Source organism: Moschus berezovskii, chromosome 14 (assembly GCF_049115385.1).
Source record: "Moschus berezovskii isolate FMDL1 chromosome 14, NW_MosBer_1.0, whole genome shotgun sequence".
NCBI classification, from domain to species: Eukaryota; Metazoa; Chordata; class Mammalia; order Artiodactyla; family Moschidae; genus Moschus; species Moschus berezovskii.
The window spans coordinates 55,064,892-55,086,331 of NC_142473.1; the positions used below are offsets into that span (position 1 = coordinate 55,064,892).

The 21,440-nt window shown below is 50.5% G+C and overlaps 1 protein-coding gene and 1 pseudogene across 9 annotated transcripts; one reads left to right on the top strand and one right to left on the bottom strand.

The window, feature by feature from the left end:
- The first annotated feature begins 218 nt into the window (after positions 1–218).
- Positions 219–4,038, top strand: LOC129554618 (ecto-ADP-ribosyltransferase 5). 8 transcript variants are annotated; one of them, XM_055423565.2, is made up of 6 exons: positions 219–344; positions 645–852; positions 929–1,289; positions 2,248–2,971; positions 3,559–3,591; positions 3,677–3,970. In XM_055423565.2, the coding sequence occupies exons 3-6, from the start codon at positions 1,203–1,205 to the stop codon at positions 3,781–3,783; spliced, it is 951 nt and encodes a 316-aa protein (XP_055279540.1). In that variant the 5' UTR covers positions 219–344; positions 645–852; positions 929–1,202; the 3' UTR covers positions 3,784–3,970. The 8 variants fall into 8 exon arrangements, with proteins under 8 accessions (XP_055279540.1, XP_088699272.1, XP_088699273.1 ...); XM_088843146.1 differs by having other exon boundaries at positions 228–374; XM_055423566.2 differs by having other exon boundaries at positions 249–456; positions 3,680–3,971.
- A 364-nt stretch (positions 4,039–4,402) lies between these two features.
- On the bottom strand, positions 4,403–21,439 carry LOC129554617 (GPI-linked NAD(P)(+)--arginine ADP-ribosyltransferase 1-like; annotated as a pseudogene). Its single transcript, XR_016038997.1, has 4 exons — positions 10,816–21,439; positions 9,789–10,547; positions 8,700–8,741; positions 4,403–6,940 (listed from the first exon to the last, which is right to left on the bottom strand). The product of XR_016038997.1 is annotated as a GPI-linked NAD(P)(+)--arginine ADP-ribosyltransferase 1-like (transcript).
- Position 21,440: the final 1 nt, after the last annotated feature.

Below are 21,440 nucleotides of genomic sequence, written 5' to 3' on the forward strand. Positions count from 1 at the left end.
GGCCAAAAGGGCACACCCAAAGGAGAGATCACATCTCACAATTCTCCTCCTCTAGCCCTGGTTTGCTGGGAGAAAAGTATCCTGGAGATAAGCCTCGCAGTCTCCAGCTCTCATCCCCGTTCCCCCTACCCTGCTGTCTGTTGTTGGGGAAGAGAGGTATGGGTATTGGGTTACTGTATTGATGCTATAGTTAGCCTTGGATTTGGCTGACCCTTGGGACTCCCGGTTCACAGTACAGCACAGCGCCTGTGCAGACTTCAGCCCTGCCACCCAGAAGCTTCAGTTCTCCTTCCCACTCTCGGCCTGTTAGCAAGTCCACGCTCGCTCTTCTTGCCACCTGACAGGTCAATAAATCTGAGAAGCGAAGTGTTGAGGCAAGGAATATGACTTTATTTGGAAAGGCGGTTGACTGAGAAGATGTCAGACTAATGTCTCAAACTTAACTACCTTATCGGGGTCTGTATGCCAGTCTCTTTTATAAAAGAGCAGGATGGGGGAGGTGAAGAATAAGGTAAAATAGCAATAGAGAGGGGGAGGCAGTGAGGAAGTTAAGTAAAAAGGGCTGTTAGTCTTACAAAACATCTTGGAGGAAATGCCCAGCCTGTAGAAAAAGTGTGCTAATCTCTCTCTCCTTTTCTTTTCAGTCATTCACTGGGGGAAGGGTCAGCTTCTCTTCCTGTGATCTGAACAGAGGTATTTTAGTTTAACAGTCAGGCAGAGGGGCAAGGTTCTCTGAGGCAAGACTCTATGTGTGATTATAAAAACTGAAGCAACAAAAAGCAAGTCAAAGAAACAGTTCCATCGTGGAATCAGAATTGGCTCTTCCTTCTAACAGGCCTCTGCTGCCTCCAGGTGAGTCCCTGACCCCTGTCCCCTCCCCCCTCCAGTGGAGCCATTATTACCCATTTACTTTATCATTCCTGGGCAGATGGCTCTGAGAACCCCAGAAATCAGGAGGCGGGGAGAACAGGCTATGGTTGTGCTGGCATGGAAGTGGGGGATGATATAACCCAAGCTGAGTTCACTCACTTAGACGTGCCCTTGGACCAGCCCATGCACTGCCAGGCTAAGTCCTGGACCAGGGATCCCTCAAACCAGAGAAAAAAGGCTCCAAGTCTCTGTCCTCCAGCCCACTGAAGCCAAGAAAGACCATCGCTGGTCCCACCTTCATCTGGATCTCACCCTCCAAGAATCCAGCAAGAATGATATGGGCAACTCTACTGATCAGCCTCAGCTGCCTCAGCCTCTACACCCTCGGCAATGGTGTCCGCCGTTACGACCCCAGGCAGGTAACTGAGGAGAGCCTTCTGCTGCAGCAAAAGGAACACTTGGTGGGGTGGGACCCAGGGCCTGACTCCTCAAAGATCCCTCCCAGGGACACTTCTCTAGGATGTCATCCTCTGAACGCTCTTCCTCTCAGGAACCTCCACACCCACAGGGAGCCCCAAGTTCCCATTCCATCTCCCAGAACCCCACCTCCACACACTGATCCTCCTGTGGCCCTCAATCCTTCATTCCCTTCTCCCTCGGGCAGCCTCCAGCTTCCTCCTCTCACTTCCCGTCTTCCACCAGGGGCCCAGCTTGCACACTCTCCTTAGGGTTACCTGTGTATGACCCTCCTGCAGCCCCTCCCAGACCAGGGCTTGTCCTCCTCCCCACTCCCAGCCCAGGAGGATGCAGCCTTCTAGAGCAGGAGAGGATGAGCTGACAGGGACCTGGATTGGTGTCTACACACCTGTGTGGGAAAAGTCTGAGGCTGGGCATGGGGTCAGGTTTTGGAGATTGATTGTTTATTTGTAGGTCACCTGCACACAGAGTCTTAAAGCCGGAATGGTGCTTGGAACTCACCCAGTGTCACATTCCACCAAGAGCAGGAGCCTCTCTAATGATAGATGACCCCTCTTAGTTAGTTAGGATCTATATGCGGTCCTGACAATAACCCTGTGAGGCTGGAAGTATACGGAGTATATAAGTGGAGGACTTGAAGCCCAGAAAAGTTAAGAGACTTGCCCAAGATCTTACAGGCAGTAGGTGGGGAATTCAGGATATGAACCAATGTCTCTCTGACTTCGTTGCCTGTAATTTAAACCCTTGAGCTCTTGCCAAACATCAGACCTCAAATATATTTGAGCATAGAAATGAGATTCTAGGTTTATGAAAGAATCTGTGTCCAGGACCTTAGTCCAGTATCCTGAACTTACACACTTTTCTATGTGGCACCTTTCTTCCTTACCTCTGTATGCCCAGGGTATTACCATCCAGTACCTGAGCCTGGCTCCAGATACATTCGATGATGCCTATGTGGGCTGCTCAGAGGAGATGGAGGAGAAAGCAGTGCTTCTGTTAGAGAAGGAGATGGCTGACCATCCTCGGTTGCGGGAGTCCTGGGAGACAGCCCAGAAGGCCTGGGAGCAAAAACAGCTAGGACTCATTCTGCCTCCTGGTTTCAAAAACCAGCACGGAATCGCCATCATGGTCTACACCAACTCATCCAACACTTTGTACCGGGAGCTGAACCAGGCTGTGCGGAATGGCGGTGGCTCCTGGGAGTCCTACATGAACCACTTCCCTTTCAAGGCTCTGCATTTCTACCTGACTCGGGCCCTGCAGCTGCTGCAAGGTGGTGGAGGCTGCAGCAGAGAACCCAGGCAGACAGTGTTCCGAGGTGTGCGCAGGATTCACTTTGAACCCAAGAGTGTGGGGGACTCTATCCGCTTGGGCCAGTTTGCCTCCAGCTCCCTGGATGAGGCAGTGGCCCGCGGATTTGGTAATGCCACCTTCTTCTCTCTAAGGACTTGCTTTGGGGCCCCAATCCAGGCCCTGTCTGTCTTTCCTGAGGAGCGTGAGGTGCTGATCCCCCCATATGAAGTCTTCGAGGTGACAAGTTTCTCTAAGGATGGAAACAAAAGCCTGGTGACTCTCTCCAGCAGTGATCAGATGTGCAACCACTTTAACTGCGCCTATCTGGGTGGTGAGCCATGCATGAGGGAAGCAGGGCTGCCAAGAGGTCCCCAGTTGATTTCAGTCCCCAGGGCTTTCAAGAGACTCATGTCATTCATGAGGAAGTTGAGGCCAGAAGCTAGTTGGGGATATTTTACTCTGTGACTCAGGTTCTGCCAGCTCAGTGGCAGTCAGATAAGTATTTTCTGCCTGTGTGAATATTCTTAGATGATTCTCCAAATGTTCCTGGAAATTTTCTTCTGCTGCACAGTCTCATAGACCAAAAGAACCTGGTTAAGAGGGCAATAAACAGAGGAAAGTGGCAGGAGTGCAGCTTCAGATCTCAGGAGGCCGTGGGCATAGTGGGTTGATGGGACGCACATGTGCTATTCCCCAGGCTGAGGCAGGACAGAGTGACTGAGCCAAGATGGGGCGGGGATGGAAAGGCAAAAGGGGAAGATTTACTGGAAGAAGGAGGAGGAAGTAAGTCAGAAGTATATTTGGGAGACGGGGAAGATGAATTGAATTGTGAATAGTTGTACCAGGACTTGGTGGGAAGGGAAGTTTGGGGTATGAGGGTCTGTCTAACTGGAGGCCTCACTTTGCTGTCTGTTGCAGAGAAGAAGAGGCCGAGCTGTGAGTCTGTGCCAAGTGAGTCACCCTTGGGTCCCTCCCTCGCCTGTTTGACTCCCCACTGGCCCTGCTGACCATTCACTGTCTTTTCTTCTCTCTCCAGTAGGAGGGCAGGAAGACTCACTCTCCAAGGGGGCACTCACTCTGCTCTCCTGGAAGACCCTGCTCTTGGCCTCTTGGGGGTTCCAGCTCTTAGGAGCTGGGCTCTGAATGTTCAATGCCTGCCACTTAGGAGTCCTGGGAACATGTGACCTCCAGATGAAGAAGGGAGGCTTCGAAGAGCCTGGAGAAGCAACAAGGTGGTTTCAGACCCAGACCTCGCAGCCATGTCTTCAACCAGGATGTCGGGGGATCTGAGGCCATAGTAGGGTGGAGGGAGCCCCGCTATATGGTGGGGACTCCCGGGGACAAGCAAGGGTACTGCTGTGATGGCTACTCCATTAAACAGTGCTACAGTATGATGACATCAAATGTCATGATTGGTTTATTTCATGAGACTAGACCCTCTGCCCTCCTCTGGTCTCATGGGACTCAGGGACTAAAATGAATGACTTCTTGATCACTTTTAGATGTGGTCCAGGTGCAGACCCTTGTCACACACCATAGCCTGCAACCACAGATGCTTTAATAGACAGAGAGTTTCCTCACAACAGCCCGGAAGGCAGGAAGGGGGACAGATGGCTTCCTTGGCCATTTGTCTGACAAGGAATGCAGAGCCAAGGAAGGAAGCAACTTGTTGAAGGTCAGAGAGTTTGTTTTCAAACCAGGACCCTTGCCTCCCAGCCTCAGTTCCATCAAAAGTCTGAAGGAGCTCAAAGTAGGATCCTAAGCCCAAGATATCGGGTCCCCAGAGCAAGCCATTTCTGTGTCCTCTCCCATCAGGGCTCATTTTGACATTGGTGACCTCAAAACATCACGAGACAGAGATTATCACACACTCTGGAGACATCTGAGCTTCAGAGCAGAGGCTTTATTGAGGCAGGAAAAGCAGCAGGGGCTCCCACGAAGTGACCCCCCTTCCTCAGCCATCTAGGCTGCTCTAGTCAGTGGCAGAAGGGGCCCTTCTCAGCATCAGGTCCCGCTCTTGGCTCCCGGGTCTGCCTCCTGGGGGCAGGTCCCCAGGCCCCTCTGATTCCTGCTCCCTGTGCACTAACACGTGAGCTGGGGGGCAGGGGCCAGGCTCCCCAGAGGCTGGATCCCGAGCCCCTCCAGCATCCGGAAGCCCTGTTTCTGAAGACCCCTGGGTCCCCAGTGTCGCTGACACTGTCAGCTCCGGGGCCTCAGGGATGGGAGGCCCCAGGTTCTGGAAGCTGTTGCGCACTCGGGTGATGTAGCGACTGAGGATGCTGGCTCCCCCGGGCGGCCGGCGTGGCCCTGCCTCTGCCACAGCCCGCTGCGCGCCCGCTCCCTGGCTCTGCAGTTGAGACAGCGTCTTGGTCAGCTCTGTCAGTCTGTTGCCCAGGTCTGGGGGGTGGGAGTAGAGATGGGGGTCTCTCAGAAGGTGAGTCTGCCCTGGTCCATTTCTACCCTCAACACAACCCAAGAGGAGGGTATGCCGGGAGATCCTGAGGCAGGAGACCTGGAGGAGGTGAGGGAGTGGCACTGGGTTTTGGGCCAGGTGAGCAGGCTGCATCAGGGGCGGATGAATCAGCAGGGTAGTGTGGTTCAGAGATACCAAGAAGGAATGTCATATGGACCAGAGGGGATCATGAGCCATAGAGATGAAATTTCTAGTGGATACAGAGGGTCCTCCACTCTCCCTGCATTCCTCCTGCCAACTGAAAGTGGCAGTCGCTCAGTTGTGTCCAACTCTCTGTAACCCCATGGACTGTAGCCTGCCAGTCTCCTCCATCCTGGCCCGTGTCATGGATCGTTTTTTCCTGGGCCTCTTCTTCTCCATGGCTCTGGTCATGAGCCTTCTGGTGCTGATGCAGGCCCTGTGAGACCCGGGGGTCTGCTGCAGCCACAATACCTCCAGATGGGGATGGATCAGCCAGGCCAGGTGGTGATCGACCCTCAGGCCACCCGGCGCCTCTCCACTGGGCCTCAAGCCTGGGACGTCCTCTCTTCAGCACCACTAACTTCCCGGACCAGGAGTATTCATTGTCTCCTCCACACTCTAAGCTCTAAGGGAAATCAAAGCTTGCTGCTCCCCTGATTCCTGCAGAGGAGGAATTCTGAGAAGGGTCAAGATCAAAGTGCAGTTTGGGAGGGACAGAATTCGGTTCTGAGTACAGTACTTTGAGTAAGGAGAGAGCAGGCATGACAGCATTGCCCCATTTCCTGTCTTCTCTTCCTAACCCTGTGGCTGCTGTTACAGAGAGTTGGTCTAGGCTGACTCTGTCTAGGGGCTCAGGAAAGGTGACTGGGGACTCAGGGTTCCTGGTCCACTTTACAGCAGGAGGCCACATGAGGACTCGGCCCCAAAGGTCCAACTCATGATAAAGTAACGTGTGCCTTGCACCTCCTCCATGTCCTGTCTTAGGCTCTGGTGGTACAAGTTGGGAATCCAGCCTTTTAGGGACCTGAGGACCCATGAATCGGAGCGGGAATTACATCTCTGTTGATAAGAAAATGACTGGGATTTGGTTGAGATCCCTAAAGCTTTCTCTGCTGTTCTCCTTCTCTCCCCCATCTGGACTTAGGTCCAGTCCATCCCTGTTCTCACTATGAAAGCGTCACACAGTGACATTCGGAGAGCTTTGAGATGCCCAAGATAGGAGAGGGACAGGGACCAGGCATTCACAAGGTGTTTGATCCTACTGACTTTCACACATTTTCTGGCGTCACCTCTGTACCTCGGACGCAGTCCCTGCCCTCCAAGTTCACAGTTGGGGGTGGGAGACCAGAGGCAGGGCCCCTAATCTAGCAGGGAGGAGAGGTCAGAGAAGGCTTCCTGGAAGAGCGAAGAAGAGCTGTCCAGGTGCCCAAGGAAGGCATTTGAATAACATCAGTGAATACCATGGCCAAGTACTTTTCTCCCCAATCACCATGCATCCAAATACTTTAATCTTCTATTTCCAAGTGAGGGGTTACCTGTCCTGCAGTCCCCCCCACCTCTATTCAGCATCTGACTCCTAGACCCCTGGGAGAGGCTCAGTCCCCACTTTTCTTCTTCCTGCTAGCAGGCCCGACAGCCGCCAGAGAAGGTCCCAGAGTTTCCTGCAGATGGAGTTACCCTGGATCTTGGCCACACTCAGAGCACGCATGTGGCTGACATCCTCATGTTGGGCAGAGGCGACAGGCAGAGCTGTTCAGTGGCTGATGGATTAGAGGAGGCCCGGACCCTCTGGAAAGACTTCCCCAACAAGGAGCCAGAGCAGCGGTAGAAGGGACCAGACTGCAGAAAGGGGGCTCTGACCCACAGCTGCAGGGAAAACAGAGGCAGAGAGATTCAGGGACAAAGTGAGGAAGAATTTAGAGAGGAAGGTAGACAGAGATGAAGAGACAAGGAGAGTCCCAGTTCCCCTTCCAGAGGTCATTAGGTCTATGCCCCAGCCTCCTGTTAAGGGCTTCTCTTGTAGCTCAGTCGGTAAATAATCTGCTTACAATGCAGGAGACCTGGGTTGGATCCCTGTGTCAGAAAGATCCCCTGGAGAAGGAAATGGCAACCCACTCCAGTATTCTTGCCTGGAGAATCTCATGGACAGAGAAGCCTGGTGGGCTGCAGTCCATGGGGTCGCAAGAGTTGGACAAGACTTAGCGACTAAACCACCACCACCACCTGCCTCCTATTGACACAACTAAGGCACTGCAGGGTGGGATGGAATCGGGTAGAGATCTGAGTGGGATCTGGTGATGCTGATTTTTTTCCTCTACCTAGACTCTGGTGGGAGAGGTGCTGGTGGATTGGGATGGGGGGTGAATTCTAAATTTTCCCAGTTATTAAAATTACATTATCAGAATTCAAAGATGATCAGAACTCACAAATGATCAGAACTCAGAGATGATCAGAATTCCAAGATCATCAGAAATCAAAGAAGCTGGCTTGGAAGCTGGAGACCTAGCTGCTCTTGACTTTGCCACTAACTCACTCTGTCGTCTGGAGCAAGTCACGTCTGTCTCTGGGCCTCACTTGGTTGTGTAATGAGGCCAGTATTTCCTGTCCCACCTCCTTGCAGTCGATTATTGTGCAGTAAGGATAACGTGAGGTGGGGGCCAGTCTGGTGTGGCGGCTCAGGGTTGGGCTCCAGGGCCAGGCTGTCTGGGCCCCATCCCTTGCTGGTCCATGTGTGGGGCCGGCTGCTTCAGCTCTTGTGCCTCTGCTCTCATCCAGGGAATAGGGGTGATGCCAGTACCTGCACCATCGGGTCACAGTGAGGGCTCATGTGCCCGGAACCCTGAATGGTACTGTGTCATGGAGAAGGGTGGGAGCAGAGTGGAGGCTGAGGCTCCTTCCTGCCCACTGTTCCCAGAGCCCGAGGGAGGAGGCAGGACCCCAGGGTGAGGAGCAGCTGTGATTTCTTCCCTGAGAATGGTCTGTTCCCAGCTGGAGAGCTGATGCCTCAGGCAAGCCTGGGCCGGCAGGTGTTCAAGGAAAGAGTCATGGCCACAGAGAATCTGGGGACCATCGAGTCCAAGATGCTTATGATACAGATAGGGAAACTGAGGCCCAGAGCAGGAAAGATTGGTTACAGAGTTGGGGCAGAGCATGGGTTAGAGCCCAGGTCTCCAGCACCCATGACCTGACCTTGACCTTGGGAGGCGGTCTGAGGGAGTTCTGAGCACAGTTATAGACCGAGGGCTCCCCAGCAGAAGGAGGAGAAGGCCTGGGGAGTACTTTGTGGTGTGGCCCTTCCCACTGTCACCTCAGTGTAGCCTGGAGCTCTCTGGGGTCTGATCAGTGACCTCCTGTGAAGGAGGGGCCGGCCCCAGGCCCGGGTGGAGGGGAGCAGGTGTGACAGCTCACCAGGTATAAACCCCACGTATCCCACGTATACACCCTGTGGGAAAGGTTAGCAATCCCTACAGGTGTCTGCTTAAGAAAGTCTAATTTTTTTTTTTGAATCAAAAGAGGGTTGTTTTTCATTTGAGGGGGATGTTCACCCAGGAGAGGGACTCAGACCCAGACCCAGGGCAGTCAGCTCATCTCCAAACAGAGTCCCGCCGATGCCTGCGGCCCTTACCCGAGTTATCCAGACGGCAGCGCTCAGACTTGCACTGCTTGTCTGCAGGAAAGAAACAGCAAAGAATCAAAGGCTCAATAGCTCTCAGGACCGAAAGGGACCCCAGAGCACCTCCCTGACTAGCTCTCAGAGAAACTGGTGCCTTTTCCCCTAATTCTGCTTCCTAACATTGGGACCACCCTCGCCTGGGTTTGACTAGACCCATGAGCAGCGGGGCCAGGAAGGCCCCAGCCCTCAAAGCCAGGGTGGTCTGGGCTCTCCTTCCCCTCCCTTGACCTGTAACTTTGCCTCCATGCCGCACCCTCCGCTCCTTCTCCCTTGTCTTGTCCCAGCCAAAGAGGGGCTAGTTTATGTTCTTTGCCTGTCTTCGTCACCTTCCACCAGCTCATGTGTGCTCGTGATGCTGTCCACGGTGGGATCTGAAGCCACAATGGACCTACTCCCACTTGAGATATGGTTGGTGGATCCAGCCAACAGCCTGCCTCTTACTAGGAAAGCAACCTCACAAGCCCCTGGGCATCCCTCAACCAGGACCAGCAGCCCACATCCCCTTCAATGACTAAGGACCTGGGCCCATCCTCATGATTACTCCTCTGGCTTGTCCTGGGATGGTGGAGAGGAAAGCACCCGAGACCTGCCAGAGCCTAAACTAGAACTTAGGGGGACGGCACCCAAATGCTATCTCGCCACCTCACTGTCACCTTGACCCAGTACACACACAGCCCAAGCTTTCTGCTCAGTCGAGAAAACACACTCCTCTTGAAAACAGGGATGGTGGCCCACACTCATTTCTGGCAGCAGCTTCCAGCTGAGAGAGAAGCCTGATCAAGTCTGTTTGGCTCTCAAATGGCCAAAAACACATGTGCTGGTCAGAAAACCTTCTTCAGTCTCCCAGCAGGCAAGGCCAACTCTGGCTTAGATACCTCCAGGTAAGGAAGGTTATGTCTCGACTTGGATGGAAGGGGTGGAGGGGCTGGGAACAGAATGAGTTCCTCCTCACTGATTTTAACATCTGTGTGTGTGTCCCGTGGAAATGGGCCGGGAAGCCCACCTTGTGCACCTCTGCTTGCTGACATGTGCCCTGCTCACCTTTGATGTACTCGCAGTTGTATGAGCTGTGCTTGCCCAGGGCCTGGAGGTAGATGCGGGAGGGGCCCTGGGCCAGCCTGCTGGCGTTGATCACCTGGAAGGTCTCAAAGGGAGGAATCATCACTTCCTCCTGCTCAGGGAAGAAGGAGTAGTCCTTGATTGGGGCCCCAAGGCAGGTCCAGATGCCAAGAAGGTGTCTTCCCCAAATTCCTAGGCCACACTTGTCTTCAGGGACGCGGAGGCAAAGCCCCCCAGCCTGACGGTGGCTCCAGCCCCGCTGGCCAGAAGCCCAGGACCCACACCCCTCGGAACACCTGGTAGCACTGGGGTAGATGCTGGCCGCTGCTCAGCAGCTACAGGGCTTCGGTCATCAGGAAGTGAAGTGTCTTGAAGGAAAACTGCTGGAGGTAGTGGGCCAGGGAGCAACCCGCCTCACGCACGGCAGCATTGAATTCTTTGTACAAGGAACTGTTGGCCATGTAAGCCAGGAGGGCCATCCCTTACTCTTCTCGGAAGCCCTTGGGTGGGACCAGATGGGTATTGGGCCCCCTGGCCTGACACTCCCGCCACTGGCTGCTTGCCCGCGCCCAGCCATCAGCGTATACTTTGTTGGCCTGGAACTGTGCGGTTGAGTCCCGGGAGAGCAGCCGTCATGGCTATGGCACAGCCAGCATGGTGGCCATCAAAGGAGGCCAGGGCCATGTCTAGGAGCATTTCTCGAGACAGGAGGTCTCGTCGTATGACAGGGTGGCTCTGGGCCTGTGAGACGGGGAGCAGCAAGGATTGAGAGGTTAGACCCCAGGAGAACAGGAGCCCTGTTATCCACCTCCCCACTTCCACTGAGCTGAGAGAGATGAAGGGCCCCAAACACACTTGGAGGGGAAGGGGATTGGTAACTACCAGCAGTGGATGCCCTGAGACTGGGCTCCAGGGCTGTCCCCTCAGACTGAGCCATCCCCAAAGGAAGCATCCGGCAGAGTTCAGAAGCCAGCAGCTGGGGGATGGGGACAGCAGAGCATGGCCGTACCTGAAGTGCTTCCATGAGGCCCATGGACACAAGCAGCAGAGACATCATTGCAGGGCTCCACATGTTGGAGATGACCCTGGGTCACTCTCTGGGCCTCAGTTTCCTCACCTGGAAATAGAGAATCTTCACAGTTCAATAAGGACTAATTCGAACTTCCTAGTGGTCCAGTGGCTAAGACTCCACTCTCCCAATGTAGGGGATCCAGGTTTGATCCTTGGTCAGGGAACTAGATCCTACCTCCTGCAACTGAGAGTTCACGTGTTGCAACTAAAAAGATCCCACCTGCCACAGTGAAGGTGGAGGACCCTGGGTGCCACTAGTAAGACCAGCGCGGCCTAAATACATAAACAAACAAAACCCACGAACTGCCACCTAGTCTGGTGGCACAGGGTCACAATATAGAAATGGAGGCTCAGAAGAGAAAGAGGACCCTTCTTGCTGGAAGGAACATGGGAAACTTCCTGGAGGAGGCAACATGTGACTAGGGTCTTATGGAATAAAGAGGAGAATAAGGCTTCAGTCAATGGAGGTGGGAGAGACTGAAGTCTGAAGAGGTAAAGGGATTAGGCGCGGCAGGAATGGGAAGATCTGGAGGTAGGATAAAACGGTGTCACACTGAAATAATTCTCACAACCACACAGGATTATGATAGACAGCACAGGGAGGGCTTGTGAAAGAGCAGCTCCCGAGAAGATGCTGAGTGCACATTTATTGAGAACTTATCTGGAATTCAGTAGCAGAGGTACTGAAGCAAGACAACAATCAGAAACCAAGGACCAAGGAAAATATCTGAATAACATAAAACATGTACACAATCTCCTTCATGGACAAGGGAGTCATATAGTAAGGCTTTGAAGATGAGGAAGTTTGTTCTGTGTGCAGAACATCTGCTGAGGCCAACGTATCAGCCAAGCACCTATCTTCAGGACATGAGAAGGACTTACAAGAAAGAGCACAGCTGCAAGACAGCAGAGCTTATGTGAAAACTAGAAAGTATATGCTCCCACAGTAGGAACTCTCAGGATGCAGAGTGAAAGACACTTTTTCTAATGTGGCAGGTGCAGGGTGGGAATGTTGAAAAGCCTTGAGTTAGTCCTGAAGGAGCTTGACTTCCCCAGTGAGAGGTCCAGGTTTCCCCTCATGGGGACCTGAGGCTGGAACAGGGCAGATCCAGCAGTGGTCAGCTGGTGAGGCCACAGCAGGGCCCCAGGGACAGGCTCAGAGCAGGGCTCCAGGAAAGCGTCCCAGCTTTGGGTCAAGATCGGAACAGTTTCCAAGTTGGTGGTGCTTCTTTATTTCTGTTTATTACCAAGTAGCGCTTGCTCGTTGTATATGAATGAGTCACAGCGCCCAAGGCCCCATTTCCTCTTCTCCCTCCATGTCCCCTTCTCACTATTACCCAGGCCTGCTGTTTCCCTGGTAGTGGGACCCTTCACGACCTTTATTGATGTACCTACAGATAATACAATATTTAAGTATATATACACACATAGTTTTCTGTGTACAGCCCTTTTTTGGTTTTCTTACTTTCACTTTTTTCAAAAAGATAAAGGAAACATGCTTATACATACGTGTTCTACAACATTTTCCCAGGAAATAATGTACCATAAATTTCCTTCCACGTCATACATGCATATCTACCTTGTTGATTATAATGGTAGCATGGAATTTCATAGCAGAGTTAACCCATAATTTATTTAACCATTTCCATGTTGACAGACTCTTAGTTTTTCCTAAAGTCTTTGCTATTACACGTGATATTGCAGTGATCAGCCATGTATGTAAATCCTTGACTACTTGTCTGTATATTTTTATAGGAGAGATATCAAGGTGATATATAAAGGATCTGAATAGTGTTCCTTTAGGTAAACACTGCCAAGTTGCCATCCAAAAGGTTCCACTTCACCCTCCCACCAACATTGGACAAAAGTGCCCTTTTCTCCATGTCTTTGCCAACACTGGCCATTAAACTGGTGGACACAAGTGGTATCTAATTTTTAATTAACCTCTCGGCTCACTAACAGGATCAATCATAATTTTTTTTTGATCAACCTCATGGCTTGCAGAATTTTAATGCCCCAACTTGGGATCGAATCCAAGCCCTCATCAGTGAAACCACAGAGTCCTAAGCCCTGGACCACCAGGGAAACCCCATAACATTAATTTTTAATATAATAGAGTTTTAACTTTCAAAAAGCTAGAACACTTTCATTGTTTATAATTTATAGTCTGCGAGGCATGCAGTGAAATGTCCTTTTCTCTCTAATTCCCCAACCTCACCCTCTCCCCAGAGGTACCAGTGTTCCCACTTCCTGTCACCCTTGCAGAAAAACTCTAGGTGCATAACAGCAGATTCTCAGGTAAATCTGTTTTCCCTCTTTTATCCAAACCATAATATAGTGATTTTTTGTCTTTGAAAATCTGATGAAAGCTGAAACTTCTTTTCAAAAAATGGATTGATGTGCTTTCACATAGATTTTACACAAATTTCAGTTTGGACATGCACCCACCCCAATCTCACTCAGGTTAAACATCTCTGCTGCCTGATCTCCTCTGGCTCTAAGTGGGGCCTAAGGTTTGATAAATCAATGACCTAGGACACGGGAATGTTCCGTGGTTATAATTTTATCAGTCTCCAAATCTAAGAGCCAGCCTATCACTGCCAATTCACAGTTTAAATTGAAGTGTGAGCTTCTCTGGGCAATGGAGTAAACAGCAGTCCCAAATGAACTCCTTATCTAACCTCACTCTAAACCTGCTTACTCATTCATTACAGAAAATTCTGTTTTTACATTATTTATTTATTTATGTTTGGTGGTGCTGGGTCTTCATTGCTACACGGGCTTTTCTCTTGTTGTGGCGAGCTGGGGCTACTCTCTAGTTGCAGTCCTCAGGCTTCTCACTGCAGTGGCTTTTCTTGTTGCAGGACACAGGATCTGGGCACTAGGGCTTCAGTAGTTGCGGTGCATGGGCTTTGTTGCTCCATGTGTACCACACGCAATCTCATACATGGTGGGATCCCACCGGATCAGGGATCTGGGATCTTGGATCAGGGATCAAACTTGCGTCTCCTCCACTGGCAGGTATATTTTTTACAACTGAGCCAATAGGGAAGCCCCTAAAAATTCTTGAGCATCCTGCAATGTGCAAGGAGCTGAGGATAAAACTATGAACACAAAAGTAAAACTCATATCCCTGCTGTTTAAGCCCTTTTAAGGTGGAGACAGAGCTGGAATGAGGAATTTGAAGTAGCGTGTGATGCATGTTACAAGAAGCCAAAGAACTGATGGAAACACATTTGCACCAGGAGTGGGTTTAAGTGACAAGCTGCCCAGAGGAGTTACAGAGTAGGTAGAATTGAAAACGGCATCTCAGTGGGGTGTAAAGCATGAGGTCCCGCTCCCTAATTTCAGGAGAGAATGTTAATGGGTAGAGTATATAGCAGCAAAAAACTATTTGCACTCTTGTAGTCTTTTGGAATCTACCAAAAACCCTAATCTTCTATAATAGATCTTCTTCTTGTGGAAAATCCAGTCCATACATTGGTGGCTTTCCATTTTCTCTCTTCTTGGTCTCACTTTGCCACTCCTTCACTTGTACTTCCTGAGACCACTTTACAAAACTTACTACACCCAAGTCCTATCTCTAGTTCTGCTTGGGGGAACCCAAACCAACAGAGAAGGTCTCCTTTTTGGGTCACAGACCATCACAATATAGCCCAGAACTGTTCCTCCTGCCTGGACCCCAGAGAGCAGACCTAGGCCTAGCCCACAACAAGGAGGCGCCCAGCTGAGGCAGACTGGCAGACTCAAACTGAGCTGCCCATCCAAACTCACTTTAGCCCATTTACAGTCAACCTGAAGACCCAGGAGCATGAGAATAAATGTTTGCATCCCCATGAAATTTTGTGGCCCACGGCAAAATGGCCATGCAAAATGGTCATGCTTCACAACTCAAAGCTAACTATATCTCTCACTGCCTCTCCATTGCCTTGTTTCTGTCCACATCTCTGCCCTGCAGAAACACAGCAATAAAAGATGTCAGGATAGGGAACAGTGAAGTCAGACTGAGGACATTGAATCATGTGGTCAGACTAAGGTATGGGCACTGAGTGCACCCATTGTTACTAGGCAGAATTGACTTGACATTATGTCTGTATGGTTTAGGGGATGAGACGGGGGAAATGAAGGCAAGCACTCTTGGAAACACTCAAGGAAAACAAGGTTCCCATGCTCTAAGTTGGAAATACAGAGGAAAGCAGAGTAGAGTTGTAAGCTCACCTTGCTCATCCCAACACTTAGTAGGTGTTCAATAAAAAAAAACATATTGAGTAAAGGATCAGGTTTGGGTGGGAAGTTTGGCACATGTGGACTCTTCAGGGGCGGATGTCTGAGATGGAGCAGAATGGACAGCAAGAGACATTGAGAGTCATAGGTGTACTGAAGTCAGCGAGAGAAGAGGTTCCAGGGAAAGAGGCAGGGAGGGCTGAGAGTCAAAGAGAGCTGCTTGACACCAAGGCACAGGCAAAGTGAGACACTTCCTTGGGCTTCTAGAGACTCTTCACTTCTGGTCTTTGGGTACCAAGGAATACCCTGGAATCCTTGTGATGAACTTCTCTTTGGACTTCATCCTGCTCAGGGGCTTCCTCTGAACTTGCCATCAGAAGAGTCTCGTGTAATTTGCTGCTGCTGCTAAGTCGCTTCAGTCATGTCCGACTCTGTGTGACCCCATAGACGGCAGCCCACCAGGCTCCCCCATCCCTGGGATTCTCCAGGCAAGAACACTGGAGTGGGTTGCCAATGTAATCTACTATCCTGTTATTCATCCAGTCATCCTAGATGGTTACTTGGGTTTTCATTCATTCAGTCATTTATCAAACAGTAAATCAGTTACCAACTAATGGTGCACAGTATGGGTCCATCTTCAATGGACCTTCCCTTTCTCCATTGCCACCAGGGCTCCAGTCAGCCTCTGCCTCCTCCCTGGTCTCCCTGCCATCACGGTCACCCCTGCAACTCCACCCTCTGCTGGAGCAGGGAGAACAATGAATCTGAAGCACAGCTTGTCATGTTCCTCACCTGCTCCCCTGGAGCGTGGAGAAAAGTGATTCTGAAGCACAGCAGGTCACGTTCCTCACCTGCTTCAGAACCCTCTGTGCCAAACCTGACTGGGAGAAATATCTCAATATACAGATATGAAAATTATGCAGGAAGGGATGAGAACACATCAAGAAAGAAAAAAGAAGGCAATAGCACAAAGCAAAACTTCCCTCCTACCCTCCGGACAGAGTCCAACCTCCTGAAGCTGGCATTTGAAGCCCTCTGAGACCTGGCCCTCCCAGACCTCTTTAGCCTCAGATCTCTTCAGCCTCATGCGCCACCACATATGTTTCACATGGATGGCACAGCACAAAGTCCCAGATGAAGCACTGTTGCTTCCCTCCATGTTCTAGGGTTGCCCTTCTCCTGCAACCCACTCTTCAAGGAGTAGCTCAGGGGCCACCTCCTCCAGGAAGCCCTCTGACTTCTCTGGCCTCCTGAATCACCCTGCACTTTCCTCTGTCACTGTGCTAATCACACTGTGCTGCCTTCCAAGTCTGCCTCCTCTCCTGGCCTGTGAGTTCCTTGAGGGCAGGACTGGATATGACCCACTCTGTGTCCCCAGGGCTCAGCCCAAGGCCAGGCACACATGAGGCCTCCTGGCATGTTTGCTGAAAGTCCAAGAGGCTTTCTGGGTGTCTCTAATAATGAAGACCCCTGCAGCGCATGTGGATAGATGGCTTAGTGATCAGTTTGGGAAGGGGCCAGAGTGGCAGGGAGGGCCTGGGAGGTCAGGAAGTGGAGGCACTGGCAACTCCTTTCCCTCTCCCAGCTGCTGCCCTTCTGTCCTTCCTTCATCCTGCTCAGGGCACCTCTCTTGTTGGTTTCCCCTCATCCAGGCTGATGATGAATATTCCCTATTGGGGGTATGGTTCCAAATCCCTCCCTAGACATTCCCAAATTTCCCAATGATTAAAAACCTCCCTAAGTATCCCAAAGTTCTCCATCAAATGTGCAATAGTCTGAATGTGTCTCCCTGAAATTCATATGCTGGAACTCCAATGCCTGATGTGATGGTATTAGCGGGTGAGGCCTTTGGGAGACCATTAGTTCATGAGCCCTCATGACTGGGATTGCTGTTGTTATAAAAGAAACCCCACAGAGCTTGCTGGCAGCTTCCAGCTGTCAGAACCCAATGGGAAGGTGTTGGCTATGAACCAGGGAAAGTGCCCTCATCCGACCAGATGGGACAGAGATCTGAGACTTAAACCTCCTAAACTGTTGGAAGTAAATGTCTGTTGCTGGTAAGTTATCTAATGTGTGGTATTTTGTTATAGCACCCTCAACAGATAAAGAAAAGGCTCCCTGAAACTTTTCCAATGATTTCTATGACTCTACCATTAACACCCAAACCATGAGACCAGTGGATGTGGTCCTGTGTTCTGTCCCTGCAGGCTGAGCTGTCCGGACAGTAAGCATCTTCTGTTCCAGCAACTGTCAGTGCTCAGGGCCCTCTAGGGAGAGAGGTATCAGGATAGGTAGGAGAGAACAGCAGAGTGACTTCTGATTTCTACTCTTGGAGTGCTTTGGGAGGCCAGTCTCACTGGAAGAGGGCAAAAGAACTTGTCTTGGTTTGCTGTGTTTGCCTGACTAGCAATCTGAATTTTTTAGACTGCCACTCTTTTTCTTCTTTTTTTTCCTTGGCCATGCTCTATTGCATGTGGCATTTAGTTCCCCAGCCAGGGATTAAACCTGGGCCTTGGCTGACTTTATTTTTCTGGGCTCCAAAATCACTGCAGTTGGTGATTGTAGCCATGAAATTAAAAGACGCTTGCTCCTTGGAAGGAAAGTGATGACCAACCTAGACAGCATGTTAAAAAGCAGAGGCATTACTTTGTCAACAAAGGTCCATCTAGTCAAGGCTATGGTTTTTCCAGTGGTCATGTATGGATGTGAGAGTTGGACCATAAAGAAAGCTGAGCGCCAAAGAATTGATGCTTTTGAACTGTGGTGTTGGAGAAGACTCTTGAGAGTCCCTGAAAGGAGATCCAACCAGTCCATCCTAAAGGAGATCAGTCCTGGGTGTTCATTGGTAGGACTGATGTTGAAGCTGAAACTCCAATACTTGGCCACCTGATGCGAAGAGCTGACTCATTTGAAAAGACCCTGATGCTGGGAAAGATTGAGGGCAGGAGGTGAAGGGGATGACAGAGGATGTGATGGTTGGATGGCATCACTGACTCAATGGACATGGGTTTGGGTGGACTCCAGGAGTTGGTGGTGGACAGGGAGGCCTGGTGTGCTATGGTTCATGGAGTTGCAAAGAGTCGGACACAACTGAGCAACTGAACTGAACTGAACTGAACTTGGCATTAAAAGCACAAAATCCTAACCACTAGGCCACCAGGGAACTCTCTGGGATACCCCTGATTTCATCTCCCAGCTCCTGCCCTTCTGTCCTTCCTTCATCCTGCTCAGGACACTCTTCTTTTCAGTTTCCCCTCACCCAGGCCTGTGATGAACATTCCATACTGGGGATGTGGCTCCAAATTCATTCCCAGAAATCCCTAATTTTCCCAATGGCCTGAAACCTCCCTAAGTATCCCAAACCTCTCCATATAATGTGAAGTAGTCTCCCCACCATTCATATGCTGGAACTCTAATGCCTGGTGTCATGGTATTAGAAGGTGGGGCGTCTGGGAGATTATTAGTTCATAAGCCCTCATGATTGGGATTGCTATTCTTATAAAAGAGACCCCACAGGGCTCCCCAGCAGCTTCCAACCTATGAGGACCCAGTGGGGAGGCACTGGCTATGAACCAGGAAAAGGCCCTCATCTGACCAGGCTAGCACTCAGGTCTCAAACTTTCAGCCTCCAGAATTGTTAAAAATAATTGTTGTTGATAATTTACCCAGTCTGTGGTATTTTGTTATAGTGTCCTGAAAAGACAGATAAAAGGTTTCCTGATACTTTTCCTAATGATTGCTATGACTCTACCATTAACACCCCAAACTTTCCATTTCAGAAACTGTTTTCCATGCCCAGTGCCCAGGAGAAGGTTGGTGTGCCCCTTACCTAGACTTTCTCTGGAGCAAGAAAGCTGGTCTCTAATGACAACCACCAGGGGAGAAGGAGGGTGGCTTTCTCTTCTATATCATCAAATCCCACACCCCTTGTACCTCTCCCACACAGCTGCTCAAAAATGTCACACTTCCCCATCTATATAATAACCTCAGATATGCAGATGACACCACCCTTATGGCAGAAAGTGAAGAGGAACTAAAGAGCCTCTTAATGAAAGTGAAAGAGGAGAGTGAAAAAGTTGGCTTAAAACTCAACATTCAAAAAACTAAGATCATGGCATCCAGTCCCATCACTTCATGGCAAATAGATGGGGAAACAATGGAAACAGTGACAGACTATTTTCTTGGGCTCCAAAATCACTGCAGATAGTAACTGCAGCCATGAAATTCAAAGACACTTACTCCTTAGAGGAAAAGCTATGGCCAACCTAGACAACCTAAAGCAGAGACATTACTTTATTGACAAAGGTCCGTCTGGTCAAAGCTATGGTTTTTCCAGTAGTCAAGTATGGATGTGAGAGATGGACCATAAGAAAAGCTGAGTGCCAAAGAATTGATGCTTTTGAACTGTGGTATTGGAGAAGACTCTTGAGAGTCCCTTGGACTGCAAAGAGATCAAACCAGTCAATCCTAAAGGTAATCAATCCTGAACATTCATTGAAAAGACTGATGCTGAAGCTGAAGTTCCAATACTTTGGCTACCTGATTCGAACAGCTGACTCAGTGGAAAAGACCTTGATGCTGGGAAAGATTGAAGGTAGGAGGAGAAGGGGATGACAGAGGATGAGATGGGTGAATGGCATCACCAACTTGATGGACATGAGTTTGAGCAAGTTTTGGGAGTTGGTAATGGACAGGGAGCCGGCGTGCTGCAGTCCATGCGGTCACAAAGAGTTGGACACGACTGAGTGACTGAACTGAACTCCCCATCTATTTCTGGATGTCTCCTCAAGGCTCAGAACACTAATGTCTGAGCAGGGTGCTTGGGCCAGAGCTCTTCCCATGGAAAACAGAATCCCTGAATCCAGAGGGAAATCAAGGATGCAGGCTGGAACAACTGCTTCCCCACCGGGTTTGGTCCTGCATTCAAAATCCCTGGCCTCAGGGAGTATCTCCTTATTGATCCTTCCAGGTGAGCATGGAGACTCACCTGAGGAGCAAGGAGAGATTCCCAGAGTAGAGCGTCTGGGTCCCAACTCCAGTGTTAATTGGCCATGTGATCTTGGAGGACTGTCTTCCTCACTCCAGACCACTGTTCAATTACTAGACTTGACTCCATCTCTTGAAGCCTTTCTTGAAGCCAAGTCTCGCAACGGGAGAAGCAATTCCCAAAGCCAGAGGATAGAGAGGGGACAAAATACTGATACCATCAGGTCTTGTCACAGGGAGTGTCCCTTCATGCCTAGTTGTCCCAGACAGTATAGCATCTTCAGTTCCAGCAACTGTCAGTGCTTAGGACCCTCTACGGGGAGAGGCATCAGGATATGTAGGTGAAATGCTGTTTTTCACAATAATGTAAAACAGCAGAGTATCTCCTGATTTCTAATCTTGGAGAGCTTATGGGGGCCAGTCTCATTGGAAGGGGATGAAAGAACTTGTCTTGATTTGCTGTGTTTGCCGACAAGCAGTCTGGTTTATTGGACTACCTCTCTTTTGTTTATGTTCTGGTTTGTGGGATCTCAGTTCCCTAACCAGGGATTGAACCAGGGCCACCACAGTGAATGCCTAAACCATAATCCCTAGGCCACCTTGGGATGCCCCTATTTTCACCTCCCTCTCTCAACCCTGGACACAGCTTGTCTTCCTTTTTGGTCTACAGAAAGGATTTCTGGAGGAAGCAGTATTCTAGGCTAAGGAAATTCTTTATTTTCTGGCAACCTGAGTAGATGAGGGAACAAAGATTGGACTGAATTAATGAGCCAGACCAGGTCTAGGCCCTGAGATAAATCTAACCCTTTATGCTCATCTCAGACACAGCGGGTAGCAGGAACATCTCCTTAATCCTAGTTTCTGGACTCCTAGGTCCTCTGGGCACTTTGGGGGAGGAACCCTGCCACCCCCAGAGGTTCATGCTGCCAGAAAGCTCTTCCCAGAGGTGCTGACTGATTCCTCACTGGTCCCTTCTCCCATTACCTCCCAGGGGACATCCAAAACACAGAGCTGGGTATTTATAGGCAAGACCAGGGAGGTGAGGGGAAAGGTTAGTGTTTATAAACATGGGGTCACCTGAGTCTGAGAGGTCAGGGGACAGAGGGTTTGTGGAGGGGCGGGACTGGCCCCTGAGGATGTCAGGGAGAGAGCATCTGGGCGAGGCTTACAGAAGGGAAGGGGTGAAAAGAGAAAGCAGAGGGATGGAGACCGCTCAGAGGCTGGAATACACATCACCCAACAGTTGGCCGTATGCAAATTGTATGCAAATAAACGAGTGCACAAGTGGTGACCTTAGTGGGCGGAACCCTTTTGGTCCCCTCCTCTACTGGTGTGGAGGCCCGGCCACAGCGG

Excerpts from the sequence above, each read along its gene's own strand:
- LOC129554618 (XM_055423565.2), top strand. The coding sequence starts at position 1,203 with ATGATATGGGCAACTCTACTGATCAGCCTCAGCTGCCTCAGCCTCTAC. Across the intron at positions 1,290-2,247 it reads GCCGTTACGACCCCAGGCAG|GGTATTACCATCCAGTACCT; the intron begins GTAACTGAGGAG and ends CTGTATGCCCAG. Across the intron at positions 3,592-3,676 it reads GAGCTGTGAGTCTGTGCCAA|TAGGAGGGCAGGAAGACTCA; the intron begins GTGAGTCACCCT and ends TTCTCTCTCCAG.